Raw genomic sequence first — 15,484 nt, 5'->3', positions numbered from 1 at the left:
GTCATGGGTGTTGTGACTGGCTCAGCTGGGGCTCAGACATGCACAGGCCCCTGCTCTGTTACCCTCTCCCCCTCCTCTGAGTGTCTGTTTCCATCTGCGGACATGCATGGAGATTTGTTTTGTCATTATTGAAGGAGGAAGCATATGGCTGGGAGGAAGACTCAGGGAGGGGAAGGATGATGACACAATAATGATGCCACTGGCATGATGTGCCAGTGCAGTCCCTTTGGGGTAACTAAGGACCTGGGTTCCAGAAGCAAAAAGGACCAGAGTGGTGGCCATAAGCAGAACCACTTCTGGAATCATTAACAGCATGGTAAAGAGGCTGGGGGGCTAGGAGGCTTTTCTTCCCCGCCCTGCATGGACATCCTATGGCCTTGTCATTTCTGGAGACCCTGATCCAGCCACCAGCACTCCCACAATGGACACTTCAGTGGCAGCGGCTTCATAGGCAGTGGACAGAGATGACAGGGAGCCGGGGCAGGGGAGGAAGAGGGACACAAGTGCCAGTGGTGACCATGCCTAACCAACTGGCTTCATGGAGCTTTGATGTCTTGGAAACCACTGGCTCCTGTTAAGGCAGGAAGGAGGCCTCGGGTTATTGTCAGTGAGCCAGAACACATGTGTGACTCACTCTGGTAGTGGGTTGGGGAGGCCAGTCTGCTAGGTCTAGATCCACTGACTGGGGCCAGACTAAATACATTTTTGGAAGAGACAGTTCAGTTTAGGGCCTGTTGGGTTTAAGATGACCAGAGGTCCTGGTTGAGCAGGTAATGGCCCTTTATTTATTGAGTGTGGTCACCAAAAAAAGCTATTTTTAGCAACAACTTCTCAAATATGCAGCCAACTCAGAGGCAGAACAGATGATTCCACTGACACTTGTAAGGATTCTAGGTGTGTCTGGGAACCTGTGACGATGTCCAGGAAGTAGATGGATGTGAGCCAGGAGTTTGCAAAAGAGAGAGGAGAGCTGCGTAGACACATGGCTTTGAAAGTTACAGAATAAGTTGACACAATATTGTAAATCAACCATAATGAAAAAATTAAAAAAAAAGAAAGTTACAAGTTAAAATTCATTTCAGTTATGGGGCAGATGCAATTACCCAGTGTGCAGAATTAGTAGAGTGAAAACGGCTGAAGACAGAAAATGAAGAACCCCAACATCTAAAGGAGGAAGCAGCAGAAGAATACGTTTTAAAAGGCCTAGAATGGACAGCCAGAGGGGTAGGAGGAAAAGTCTGAGTATGACAGAGCAGCAGACACAAGGAGACTGTGTTTCAAGAGGGAGGGAATAGCTGACAGTTTCAAATGCTGGACAGAGGAGAACACAAGGATCCCAGCAACACAGATGCTGTGGACGACCTTGAGGAGAGCAGTTTCCACCCGTGTGGGTGGGGCCGAAGCTGGACTGCAGCAGACTAAGGAATGAATGAGAGGGAGACAAGGGGGCATGGCAAGTGGAGAAGAAGCGTTGAAGAACTTTGGCTGCAAAGGGAAGAGCTTGGTGGTGGCAGCAGCTAATGGGGACGTGGAGTCGAGGGAGGAGGTGAGAAACTCGAGTGTGTGTGTGTGTGTCCAATGAGTCAGGATGAGGGTGTAACTCATGCAGCAAAGTTCCTGAGAAGGTGCGGGGGAGGGGGATGAGACCTCAGAGGTGAAGGGGTCCTAGAAGAGAGGAAGGAGGGACTGAGGGGAGGGGGAAAGCTCATCCGTGAGCTGGGGGCAAGAGGAGGCTTGAAGGTAATGGAAGCAATCTGAAATAGTCACCTAGGGGCCAGGAGCAAAAGCTAACCAGGACCCCAGAAGAGAACTGTCAGGCAAAACTGAGAAACAAGTTGCCACCAGAGACCTTGAGTTTGGGGAGGCGCTGTTAGAGACTGAATATCTGTGTTTCTTGCCCCACCCCCAATTCATATGTGAAGCCCTAAACCCTAATGTGAAGGAAGGTATTTGGAGGTGGGGCCTCTGGGAAGTAATTAGGTTTAAATGAAGGTCAGGGTGGGATCCCATAATGGGATTTAATGCCCTTTATAACAAGAGGAAGAGGGAGTTCCTGTTGTGGTGCAATAGGATCCGTGGTGTCTCTGCAGCACCAGGATGCAGGTTTGATCCCCTGGCCTGGCACAGTGGGGTGAAGGATCCGGCGGTGCGGCAGCTGCAGTGTAGGCTGCAAATGTGGCTCAGATCTGATCCCTGGCCCAGAAATTCTATATGCTACAGGGTGGCCAAAAAAAAAAAAAAAAAAAAGAAAGGAAAAGACCACAGCTAACTCTTTCTCTCCACCCACACATAATCAGGAAAGGCCATGGGAGGACACAGTGAGAAGGCAGTTGTGTGCAACCCAAGGAGGGAACCCTCACCAGCCACTCACTCTGTTGGCATCTCCATCTTAGACTTCCCATTTCCAGGACTGTGAGAAAATAAACACCCATTGTTTAAGCCACCCAGTCTGTGGTCCTTTGTTACAGCAGCCACACTAGATTAAGCACCATTCTGTGCAGTTGTCTGATTTCCCTCCCTGAGCCTCCAGCAGCCCGGGGCAGAAGCAAAGAGAGGAGACAGTGGATAGCTCTGCAGCTTAAGCTCTGCTAAGCAAGTATATCAGAATGACAAAGGGCTGTTAGCAAAGTCAAGGAGATCGACAGCAATGAAACTTCCACCTGTGCTTAGGGTGTTGGGCTTCAAGGGGTTCAAGGCCCCTTCAGGAGATTGAACTCAAAGCCTCCGGTCAAGACCCTTATCATTGCCCCACCTGCCCCTTCCTCCACCTGGAGCAACCTGGCCTACTCCTTCCTGCCTCCTACTAGGAAAGGTATGTGGCCCACTCCTCACCCCACCCTGATAGGGGCCTTATACACCCCCAACCAACCAGCAAGTATATCTTAAGACCACTCTTTCCTCAATCCTGAGACCTCTCCTCTCCCTGGGTTATAAAAACAGACACAGCCACGTGCTCATCATTGGCTCTCCCTGATTATCAGAAAGTCAGCCCACTGCGTTAACAGCATTTCTTGCCTCAATAAACTTGTCTTTTCTTCACCTTGCTTTGGATCCGGAAAATTCTTCTTTCTGACCCATGCACACAGGCCATGCCATAGGGGTTTGCCCACAGCACAGTGACTGCACGCCAAAAAGTGAAGGATCTTTGACAGTACAGCCTAACAGTGGTATCACGTGTGCAATGTACGCTAACCACAGCTACGACTGTGATGTTGTAAAGGGACAGGTGATAAATGGAAGCCCAGTAGTGCCAGCCTGGATCGGGAGCCAGGAGCCAGGGCTCTATTTTTGTCTCTGTCACTGTGTGACCTTGGGCAAATTCCTTCCACTCTCTGGACCCTGGTATCCTATTAGAATATTTAGAAAACATGTTTTCTAAGGTCCTCCCACCCCACCCCCACCGCAGATCTAACATTCTCAGATTCTGGGAAACTAAAAAGCACTGAAATATCACTGAGCTCAAAAGAAGTAAATGGCAGGGTGGCTGGTGCACTGGACACTGTCTTCCTCCCTGAGGTCCCTTCATTCCCTCCAGAAGATTCCTTCCTATATAGAACACTTCCCTTAGTAGGAAGAGGTGTATGTGACAAGACATACACCAAAGCTTTTTGAAGACCTGCTAGAACCGCAAATACTGCTGCTTTGCACTGTTTCAGAAAAGACCAGATTGGAAATTTGGGGAAAACCCCAGGAAATGCAGCCAGAGCCAAGAAGCCTTGTGAAGAGAAGCTTTTCCTCCCTTCACAGCATGCTTTTGTTTCACTTCCTTGTCCCCTGGCTTCAGTCCTGAGCCTCCTCTTCCTTCCTCCAGGAAGGCCTCTAGCTGCCAATGGGGCCCCCTGCCGAGAGCCCCAGCAGAGAAACCAATTCCTTCCCCAGGCTGCTTCCTATTTACCCAACAGGAGCAGCTTTCCAGGGCACACCTGGAGACTCAAATCAAATCAAGAGCCTCTCTGCCTTGCAGGCATCCCATTTGTATTCTCCCTGCTCAGAAAAAACCTTGCAGAGGCCCCAGTTCAGAAGCAAATGGAATGATAAAGCAGAGGACTCTGCCTTCTCCGGTTCAGGTGTCCCCACAGCCTGGGTCACTGTGGTGCGTGTGCCCACAGGGTGCAGATGTGGATGTTGTCCCTAAGCAGAATCCTCCAAGGCCTTCTCCCTTCTCTCCTTGCCTTGGGACGGTAAACTTGAAAAGAGCCTAAAGCCGGCGCAGGTGGGGCTGGAAGAGAGTCGCTGGGAAGGGTGGAGGCAGGTTATCAGGCTGCGCTACCAATTTTGACCTCCAGAGGGCAGAGACACGGTAACTGGCCGCTCAGGGAAGGCTCGACCGCCACCTTCATTGGCGGAGCCAAGGACAAGAAAAGACCCAGAAAATCCCTCCCTCTGGTCAGTCAGTGCTGCCTATGGTCAGATGGTGCAGCCCATGCTCCGGATGGGGCCGCCCTCTGCCAGGCGTCCTTGAACTATTTCCAACCTGCTTACCTATCCTTGTTTCCAATGTCCTGCTGGCTCTAAGCACAGTACTTGGAGAAAATTATATTTTATATTTTGCAGAAGGTCTATGGTTTCACAATTGTTAGGCAGTTTATCTCCAGAAGGCGGGGAGCCCCCTTTGGAAACACGCTGGGGGAATCCAAGCTCTGCAAATTTAACTGTAGCCTAAAGCTTCCCATTTGCTTCTAGAATAACCTGGCATTCCTTCCTTTTTATCTTCAAAGCAGTCAGCATGTTCCAAAATATTTGCCATCGTCACCTGAGGAAGAAGCGTCACCCACAACTGGCTCCCAAGTTCCTGGCCAATGTTTAACAGTCTGTATCTAAGAGCAGCAGGGTGGAGCTGGGGGGAGGGAGAAGTCTGACCTCTGGAGACCCTGGGACCTGTTCCTGCCCTTCTCTGGCCTTCAGCTTCCCCCATGCCCTGTCCACCGGTTTCCCACATTCCTTTTTTTTTTTTTTTTTTTTTTTTTTTGCCACCCCGCTGCATATGGAGCTACCGGGACAGGGATCAGATCCGAGCTGAGCTGTGAACTGAGCCGCAGCTCTGGCAATGCCGGATCTTTAACCAGCTGTGCCAGGCTGGGGATCGAACCTGCGGTCCCAGCACTCCCAAGTCGCTGCTGATCCCACCACAGCGGGAGCTCCAGCTCCCACACTCTTACAATTCGCCTTTAGAAAGTATGTTTGTAAGGTACACCAGGCTCATGAGATGTTAATCGCAGAGCAAAGGCATCCACGCTGATTGATCAGCTAAGCAGGAGTGGGAGGGACCACTCCTCTGCATCAAGGGCCAGCATATCCTCCACATCCTCACTGGAAAGGGGGTCGCCAATGTCTGCAAAGTTCCTGGCGACTGCTGCTAAATCCCCTCCCGTCTTTAGCAGGTCACTGCACACAGAATGCTTTCTTTCCAATCGTGTCCCTGGTGGGAGCAGACTCGATAAAGGGAAAGTACAGTCTACACCATCCCTAACGGGCTCTGAGACTCTTGAGTGAATCCCCAGTTCTCTGCAGGTCTCCTGATTCCCAAGTGTCCAGACGGGGAGTTGGGTAGACCATCACAAAGTGTGTCAGTCTTTAAACAAATGTTATCATTCTCTGAGCTCCAAGCAAATGTCATTTAACAGGCTGTCTAGCGACAACAGGTGTGTTCTGTGCCCACAGCCTCTTCCCGAGGAAGCCATGTCTGAGGAGGAAAAGGGCCTGGGTGACCTGCTGTGAACTTCTGGTCTCATATTTAGCATCTCTCACCACGGGGCTGCCTCCTGGAGGTACCCGTGGAGACCTGGGGGTTATTCCAGAGACTCCTTAGCCACTCAGCAGTCCCAACACCTACCCTTCTCTTTGGTAATCTTCGTCCAGGTTTGACAGGAGCTGCGAGCCCGCCGTGGAGAGGTCAGCCGCAGCCAGGGGCAAGTCCCGATAGGCAAAGTTCACCAGCTGCACGGGAGCAATGCTCTTGGTTTCTTCGTCTACTTGCTGGGAGATGATCTCAACTTCGGAAATTCCTCCTTCTGTGGCAGGCCTGTGATGAGGGGGAAGACAACAGGACAGAGTCGTTCCTCGGGAACAAGGTGATGTTTCCAATGCCCCAAGGAAAAGGAAGAGAATATGCCAGGAAGGATGCTCTGCTATGGGGGTTGGGGGCGTGAGGTCACCATCCTCCCCCACTGGGCACTCCAGGGACTGGACTGAGGCCTGACCCACCCGACCTCCTCCACCAGCTGGGAAAAAGTGGAAGCATGCTTGGATCTGAAGATAGAAGCTTTGAGGGCAGGGTCTTTCATCAAAGGGAGATAAAGAGGAGTTCCTGTTGTGGTAGCTCCGTGGGTTAAGGACCCAACGTTGTCTCTGTGAGGATGCAGGTTCAAACCCTGGACTCGATCAGTGGGTTCAGGATCGGATGTTGCTGTGGTCGGTCACAGCCGCGGCTCAGATCCAGTGGGCCTCAGCTGCAGTTCAGCCTCTAGGCTGGGAACTTCCACATGCTGCAGGTGTGGTGGTAAAAGAAAAAGAAAAAAAAAAAAATCGGGGGTGGGGGTGGGGAAGGTAGAGACCCAGATGGAAACTCTGCCAACCAGCAAAGCCAGGACTTAGACTTTTCAGCTTATAAGTCCCATGTTGGAATAATATATTCTTTTAAATTCTCTCCTGGGCTTCTTGGTAAAGGTCTGTGGGAATTCTTCTATAATCAGTTATGCAAAAGAGAAGAGAGGTATTTGTTCACAACTGGATGTGGGGAGCCAATGTGGAGACCTGGAGGGACCAAGGGAGCTCTGGGGCAATGAGGACTGGAGGGACCAGCTATGCTGGGTGCCCCTCCCTCCCTGCTTGAATTGGTCCTACCTTGGCTCCTTTTGAAGGGTGAGAGTAAGAAATGGGGGTCATGTGATCAAACCTCTGAGGAGCTGTGGGTCTCCTCCTGGGCTACTGTCAGGCTCACAGGGCCCTTCAAATAACCCACAACTCCACTGGCGTGACAGGGCACCTCGGCCCGGGGGGCAGGATCACCTCCCAATGCCCCAGGGGTATCTGGTAGTTGTGGAGGCATCTGTGGCTATCACAATGACAGGAATGGGGACATGACACATCCTGCAGTGTGTTCACAGCTAGGGACTATCCGCCAAGAGTGACCCTGTGAAGAGATGGTGGGCCGGGTCGTTTTAACTTCCTGGGGTGACATCTTTGGCCTCCCCAACATGTCCTGGACCCTATCTGACCCCAGTAGGTTGTGAAGGGCTGGGTCTTGTGCTTATGGCCAAAATCAATGGAGAGGAGTGATCATAAAATATTAGAGGGAACACAGAAAGGCCAGTTTTTTGGGTTTGGGGGGATTTTTTTTTTATTTTTGTTGTTGTTGTTGTTGCTTTTTTTTTTTTTTCCCCATACCTGCAGTATATGGAAGTTCCCAAGCTAGGAGTCGAATCAGAGCTACACCACAGCCACAGCTACGCAGGATCCGAGCCATGTCTGCCACCTACACTGGCAAAACCAGATCCTTAACCTACTGAGTGAGGCCAGGGTTCGAGCCTGCATCTGCATGGATACTAGTTAGGTTTGTTACCATGGAGCCATGAGGCCAGTTTTAATGCTGAGGTAGCAGCCCAGCCTGCTGTAGACTGTTCTTAGGCTCCTGTGCTGACTCCAACACTGACTTCTGGGGGCCTCCTCCAGGACCTTCGTTTCTCCACTTGAAGCATAAGGCAGGGAGAGAGGGGCTCTGTTCCTTCTCTGTGATCTGACATGGGGCAGAGAAATGAGGGGTGGATGGGAGGGGCCCTGGAGTGATAAGTTCCTACATGCAGCCAGACAGGTCTACATTGTAAACGTTTCTTTTCCAGCCCCTGTTGAAAGTGGGAAAATTATGGCAGTTATCCAGGCAATACAGAACCAATGCTGCCTACTTCTCTTCTGCTTGAATCATCCAGATAATTGAGGGGAAAACGGGACTTTTTTCTTTGAACACCACAGGCTACCTGAATTCACCAAGTAATTTCCAGTGCCCCAGTTCCCTTCTGTCGGCCTTATTTAAACCTTAGCTCTTCGCTACCTGTCAAGCGCAGATCACAGTATTCATCGTGGTGTGACATTTCCCGAATGACTCAAGATCTTCAGACAGAACCAGTCACAGGATGTGAAGCGTCTGTGTTTCTCAACAATTGAAATAAAAGTGTGGGTGTTCACGGGGGGAATCCTGGCTCCTCCAGGTGTTTCCAAAAGAGTAGATGCTGGGTTGAGTGTGTTCCTTTCTTGTGGAAATGATGGACTGCCAGACCGAACAAATAGAGCTTTCCCCATGGGATGATCACAGAGGGCTGGGTGAGTTTCTGAGACTAACTAACAGGAGGAGGCTCTGAGAAGCCTGGAATGAGCCCCTACCGACTTTCCTGCCCTTGGGTCCCCTCGGGTCCCCTCCGGCCAATGGTCAGAGTAGCTCGGCACCATCTCTTGTCATGTGACCATCCCAGCAGGAAGAGACCAGGCCTCCTCTGCAGACAGTGAAGGTTATAGCCAGGATTGGATATGGAGAGCACTCGAGTGGACCACATGTATCGGTGGCCCGTTCTTCACCCTCGCTTTGCCATGTGATTTTGCAGCTTCCCATCAAAAAGAAGAATCTATTTCCCCACAGTGATGCTAGGTTCCATCATGAGACTTCTTTTGGCCACTGGGATATTAGCAATCCCACTGGAAACCAATTAGTTTTGGCTTACAGAATCCCTCTGCCTTTTCAAACTGAAAAATGAGATGACATTAGCAAGACAACTCAGAGAAAAGGCAGAGTTTAACAAGTTGTTTCAATATCAGGCTCAAGGATAAAACCACTTGGAGCCCATCTCTATAGGGCTGGGGAAGCAGCTATGGGCTGTACCCCCAATTCTGAGGTACCAATTCAGTATCCACAGAGAGCAGATCCCAATGCTACTTACTGTGGATTGGTCATGTTGAAAGATGCAACCAGGGCCATGGGTTTTCTTGGTGTTTAGTGGCGCTCAGCTGTCTTAAAGCCTGACGTCAGCATTTCCAAGGGGGGTTCTATAAGACATACAAATATGGTGCCCTGAAAACAAAGAATTGAATAGTAGGAATTTATTACACTCAGATGCCAAACCAATGTCCTCCTAAGTTCAGCTAGAAATGAAAGCCCTTAGAACTTTCTTCCATATAATAGACTTTCCTTCAAAGTGATATTGAACAGGTTCCTACCATTGCCCAGGGAGATAACAATAGGCAGAATTTCTCTTTTTTAGAGATGAAGAAGTAGGCCCAGAGTGACAAAGTGACCTTTCTGTGTCACGCAGAGAAGGCAGAGAGCCAGGCTGGACCATAGCCCTTTCTACTAAACAGCCAAGTAAAAACCAGGGTAACTTCATACTTCAGCTTTAGGAATCTCAAAAATCAGGTTTGTCTCAAATATCTCAAGAGTTTAAAAAAAAAAAAAAAAAGAGGGAGTTCCTGCTGTGGCTCAGTGGTAATGAACGTGACTAGGATCCATGAGGATGGCAGGTTTGATCCCTGGCCTCGCTCAGTGGGTTAAGGATCTGGCGTTGCCATGAAGTGGTGTAGGCTGCAGATACCGCTTGGATCTGGCATTGCTGTGGCTGTGGTGTAGGTGGACAGCTACAGCTCTGATTTGACCCCAAAGCCAGGGAACTTCCATATGCCGTGGGTGCAGCGCTAAAAAAAAGCCAAAAAAAAAAAACCCTCCAATGTTTTCCCACGAATTTATTTCCCCTGAGATTTCCCTCCCTTCTGGTAGTTCTGTCTCTCTACTGTTCCTCTTCCCAGTTGGGTCTGTCCAGGAGAGAGGCTGTACACCCTGGAGCCAGGCTGTCTGCAGTCAGAGCCTAGCTCCCACTCACTAGCCCTGTCCTAAGTTTCCCTGCCTATAAAATGGGAATAAGAATAGAACTAACTAAATGAGTTAATACATGTAAAACACTTAGAATAGTGCCTGGCATGTAGTGTTGGCTTTTATCAACACAGTTATTATTTTACAAATTTAAATTGCACAGTCTGTTGAATGTGAGCACATTTGAAAGCATTTGGATGGCTGAGTGTAGTGCTTCCTCTTAAAATCTGGACTTGGTAAATAGAATATACTTTTCTACAAACAGATGCTACGGTACCACCTAGAAGTCTTCTGGGAGAGAGTAATAGTAAGCCAGGATATACACATCAAGGAGACAGACCCACATTTTGGATGATTTTGAACAAGTTACAAGGGAGGTTACTCAAAGGGGCAGTCCTTTTGTAAGTTGCATTCTAATTGCAAACTGCTTTTCCTTTAAGACACCAACCCATGATAAACATGCTCCCCCAATCGTGAAGCTCAGCTCTCGAGGGTCAAAGGAATACAGCTGTTACCTCATGCAAAAGGCAAAGATACTCCGGGTGTGAGAAATATTAAGGGAAATCTGAAAAGCAGGGAATTGCCTTTAAGTACTATGTAATTAAGAAAAATGAGAGCTCAGGTTAAATCTTGGGAAAGTCTAAAACTTTGAGCAACTGGCAATGAGAGAGATGGAGAGCTTTCTAAAATCAGAAGGGTTTTATTACAGGGGACCCCCGTTTTCACACCTGATGTTTCTGGGGGCAAAAAACAAACTAAAAAACCATGGGACCAAGAATCAGGCAACAGTAAGGAGAAGATGGACAGATTATTTTATAGACACACTTGCTGGGGGTTTCACCTTACCTTATACCTTCATAAGGGGGATTCTAAACATAAAAATCAGAGCTCTCCCGTATCTGTAGTATTAATTGTATAGTGAAGTCAAAAAGTTCTCCATTCCATAACATAGATTTAGTCAGTCTCAGTCTTGTCTGCTCTCTCTACAAAGCCTCAAGCAAATCAACTCCTCCAGGTGGTAGGACTGGTCCTGTGGATTGTCCACCCTCGACCAACAATGAAGTCTGGATGGAGTATCCACAAAAAGGAGACCAGGTGAGCAATAGGCCCTTCCAGAATGGTGGGGTTTTTTTGCTTTTTTGTTTTGTTTGATTTTTGTCTTTTTAGTGCCACACCTACAGCATATGGAGGTTCCCAGGCTAGGGGTTGAATTGGAGCTGTAGCAGCTGGCCTACGCCACAGCCACAGCAATGCTAGATCCAAGCCTTGTCTGTAGCCTACACCACAGCTCACAGCAACGCTGGATTCTTAACCGGATGAATGAGACCAGGGATTGAACCTGCGTCCTCATGGATATTAGTGAGATTTGTTTCCACTGAGCCACAACAAGAACTCCCAGAATGGTATTTTAACAAGTTGTATTCCCAGATGAGCGCTTTACAAGATATTTGCTCTGTGGAGAATATATTAGGAAGGTCTTTGCTTCCATGGACCTTCTAGTCCAGCTAGGCGGGCAAGCTGAAACATACAAAACTCCAACTTTTGCGTCCTCTTAGTAGTGAAGAACAAGAAAAACTTGATAAATCTGTATTTGTAAATAATAAACATGAATGACTATATTAATATATGATGGCCAATCTAAAACACACATAAAAAATAGAAATGAAAAGGATTTAAATTTTTTTCAATTTGACTTTTTAGGAAGGAAAATTGAGAACTGTATAATTTCTAGTTACCCATCACCCAGCTTCAACAGTCATCAGCCCAGGGACAGTCTTGGTTTCTCTATATCCTGCCCATTCCCCACCCTTCACAATTATTTTGAAACAAATCTTGGAAGTCATGTCATTCATCTGTAAATGTTTCACTGTGTAGGTTGAAGAATGAGGATAAGGATTCCTTAGAAAAGATGAAACCAGAGAACTATCCTCACCCCTAAATCAACATTTATTTTTATTAAAGTATAGTTGATTTGCAGTGTTGTACCAATTTCTACTGTACAGTAAAGTGACCCAGTCCCATATATATATATATATTCCCTTATCTTCCATCATGTTCCATCCCAAGAGACTGGATATAGTTTCCTGTGCTTATTATAGGACCTCATTGTTTATCCATTCTAAATGTAATAGTTTGCATCTAATAACCCCAAATTCCCAGTCCATCCCATCCCCTTCCCTCACCCTTGACAACCACAAGTCTGTTCTCTATGTCTGTGAGTCTGTTTCTGTCCATTTGTGCCATATTTTAGATTCCATGTATAAGTGATATCATATGGGTTTTGTCTTTCTCTGACTTCACTGAGTGTGATAATTTCTAGTGTCATCCATGTTGCTGCAAATGGCATTATTTTGTTCTTTTTATGGCTGAGTAGTAGTCCATTGTATATACAACAATATTTTTTTAATATGATCAAATTCCAGGAATTGTTCACATTACCCATTTTTTCTGTAGTTAGTTATTTATCTTTTGTCTTTTGAGGGCTGCACCCACAGCACATGGAGGTCCCCAGGCTAGGGGTTGAATCGTAGTTGCCAGCTTACGTCAGAGTCACAGCAATGCCAGATCTGAGCCACGTCTGTGACTTACACCACAGCTCACAACAACGCCAGATCCTTAACCTACTGAGCAAGGCCAGGGATCAAACCTGCATCCTCATGGTTCCTAGTAGGAATCGTTTCTGCTACGCCACAACAGAACTCCCACTGTTCCTATAATTTCTTATTTATTTATTTTTATTTATTTTTTTGGCATTTTAGGGCTGCACCCACGGCATATGGAGGTTCCCAGACTAGGGGTCAAACTGGAGCTACATCCAGTGGCCTAAGCCACAGCCACAGCAATGCCAGATCCTTAATCCACTGAGGGAGGCCAGGGATTGAACCTACAATCTCATGGCTCCTAGTTGAATTTGTTTCCACCACGCCACGACAGGAACTCCATGCGATTTTTTTTTTTTTGTCTTTTGCCATTTCTTGGGCTGCTCCCGTGGCATATGGAGGTTCCCAGGCTAGGGGTCGAATTGGAGCTATGCCAGAGCCACAGAAACTCGGGATCCGAGCCACATCTGCAACCTACACTACAGCTCATGGCAATGCCGGATCCTCAACCCACTAAGCAAGGCCAGGGATCGAACCCACAACCTCATGGTTCCTAGTCGGATTGGTTAACCACTGAGCCACGACGGGAACTCCTCCATGTGATTTTTTAAAAGGTGTGTTGAATCAGCAGTCAAACAAGGTGCACACATTAGGACTGGTTAGTATGACTCTTAAATCTCATTTAATCTGAGGTTTCCCCCTCCATCTCATTTTTTCCATGCAGTTCACTGTAAAAACTGGGTCATTTACCTCAGGAAGTTTCCCACAGTATGGATTACAGAGATTGTATGCCTTTAACATGTTCTTCTGTCCTCTATATTTCTTGTAAATTTTAGTCTATAGACTTTAATCAGATTCAGGTTCTTTTTTTTTTTTTCCCCCCAAGACTATAGGTGGCATCATGACTCCCATTTGGAGACATAGGGTATCTTCTTTTTTAAGAAGATTAAAAAACAACCATTAACAACCATTGACAATCATTTACTAGGTCCATTAGGGCTTACAAAAGGGCCATATTATAATGGAACATTACTCAGCCATAAAAAAGACAAAATAATGCCATTCGCGGCAACATGGAAGGAGCTAGAGACTCTCATACTAAGTGAGGTAAGCCAGAAAGAAAGAGACAAATACCATATGATATCACTTATTTGTGAATGTAAAATATGGAACATATGATCCTATCTAAAAATAACAAACAAACAAAAAACAGAAACAGACCATGGCCAAGAAGGGCAGACTTGGGGTTCCAGGGTCGGGGGAAAGGGGAGGGAGTGGAGGGATGGGCCTTTTGGGGGTTTCTGAGGATGCAAACTGTTACATCTGGAGTGGATGGGCAATGGGACCCTACTGTACAGCACAGGGAAATGTGTGTGATTATGTCTTGATCAGTTCTGTTTCATTAGAACTTGATGAAACACTGTAAATCAACTCTAATAATAAAAAAAATGAAAAAAAGGGCCAAATTATGATTTCACTTTCCTTCCTCATTTATCAGCTTTTCTGAAGACAAACTCCCCCTCATCAACTATTTGATTTGCCTAAGGCATAGTTCATATAGAAAAGGAAGGACAAATGTTTAACTTCCCCCTTTTTTTATTGGTTTTCAAAATAAATTGGAATCTTATCTTCTAAAGTCGATCAATGAGGTCTTTTTGTTTTTGTTGCTGTTGATTTATTTTCTATAGTATCCCTACTTTAACTACTCACTCAGAAGGGGCTGAGTAGGGGAGCAGGCTCCTCAGAAAGGGGGCCAGCAATTTCCTGGAAGGAGATGGAGGTGTGGGGAAGAAATGATTAGCATCTCCAGAACATGGCAGAGATGAGGTAGGAGCGAGGGTAAAGTCACATTTAGATGACAGTGAGTAGGCTGCTTCAGAAGTTTTGACCCTTAAGTAGCACATAGATGGCAAAATCCCTTATGATGGTGTTTTTTAAAAAATAATATTTTTCAAATGAAATAGCGCCCAAAGCACAAGCCTAGCACGAAGCAGGTGTAGTCTAGCACTCTATAAATGAACATCTGAAGTGCAAACCTGCTGTCTCATAAACTTAGTAAAAGTAGAAGAGAAAAGCTGTTTTGGATTTATTGGGTCTGGCTGTGGTGGGGAGTTAGGCTGCTTTTTGAACTTGAGTAAAATTCCAGTCTCTTCTACTTGTTGCTCACAAGTCTGTCTATGTAATTTACCAAGACCATGTTTGCTGGTTCTAGCCAGATCTGCAAAGTTGAAGCTGGCATCCCAGGAACCTTAGAGCTGAAAAGGGCTTCTAAGATCAAGTAGTCAGTTCCTTCACCTAGCAGGTGAGAAAATCCATACTTCAGCTCACTGTCCCCAGGGGTGACCTGGTCTATTCCTCATCCCTTACTTGTGTGACAGCCCCCCTGACATACATGACCTGCTTTCAGACACATTCTGTTGGTTAGAAAGCTTGGTTATACTCAGAATCACCTGAAAGCCTTTTGGGAAACATTTTCATAGACTACACTGCAGAAACGCTGAATCAGAACTCTGCAGGTGGAGTATGAGAATCTTTTTTAAGTTCCCTAGGTGTTTCTGATATGCAACCACTCCATTTGACCCTCGATAGCATTGGTTCTTAAACTTTCCATTGTACCTGAATCACATGAAAGGTTTATGAAAACAGATTGCTGGCCAACCATCAAGTTTCTAATTTAGTATGTCTGAGGTGGGGAGCTTGAGAAATTACATTTTGAAGAAATCCTAGGGTATAATGATTTGCTGATCCACAGACTACACTCTAATCTTCTGAATCAGAAAGTTTTCTTGAGATAATAAAGAAGGGATTTTTATCCTTATGTACTCTGCATACAAAGCTAGTATGGTGGAATTGTCAGCAAAACCTACCCTGGCCAAATTAAAGATGACCAGGTATATCATTTAGGAATACTTTTTTTTTTTTTTGCAAGTTACAAAATATCTAAGAGTGACTTAGGCAATGAAGAATTTTAATTATCTTACATACCAAGAGGCCTGTAGGCAGTGGCGCAAAGATATCACCAAGAACCCAAGCT

General features: G+C 46.7%; 1 protein-coding gene across 5 annotated transcripts in view; it reads right to left on the bottom strand.

Annotated features, from left to right (window-relative positions):
* TMEM266 (transmembrane protein 266) overlaps positions 1-15,484 on the bottom strand; it is a 130,821-nt gene that overhangs the window by 68,758 nt on the left and 46,579 nt on the right. For 2 of the 5 annotated variants that reach the window (XM_047794668.1, XM_047794670.1), the window contains exons 2-3: positions 8,928-9,058; positions 5,834-6,022 (exon numbers count right to left, since the gene is read on the bottom strand). In XM_047794668.1, coding sequence (XP_047650624.1) covers positions 5,834-6,022; positions 8,928-8,965 — 227 coding nt within the window. In that variant the 5' untranslated portion in view covers positions 8,966-9,058. Of the gene's footprint in view, positions 1-5,833; positions 6,023-8,927; positions 9,059-15,484 lie in introns of those variants that run through there. The other 3 variants (XM_047794669.1, XM_047794673.1, XM_047794674.1) reach the window with 3 other exon arrangements.

Source organism: Phacochoerus africanus, chromosome 9 (genome assembly GCF_016906955.1).
Source record: "Phacochoerus africanus isolate WHEZ1 chromosome 9, ROS_Pafr_v1, whole genome shotgun sequence".
NCBI classification, from domain to species: domain Eukaryota; kingdom Metazoa; phylum Chordata; class Mammalia; order Artiodactyla; family Suidae; genus Phacochoerus; species Phacochoerus africanus.
Note: the sequence above shows the minus strand (reverse complement) of the source record. Positions and strands in the feature narration are given on the sequence as shown.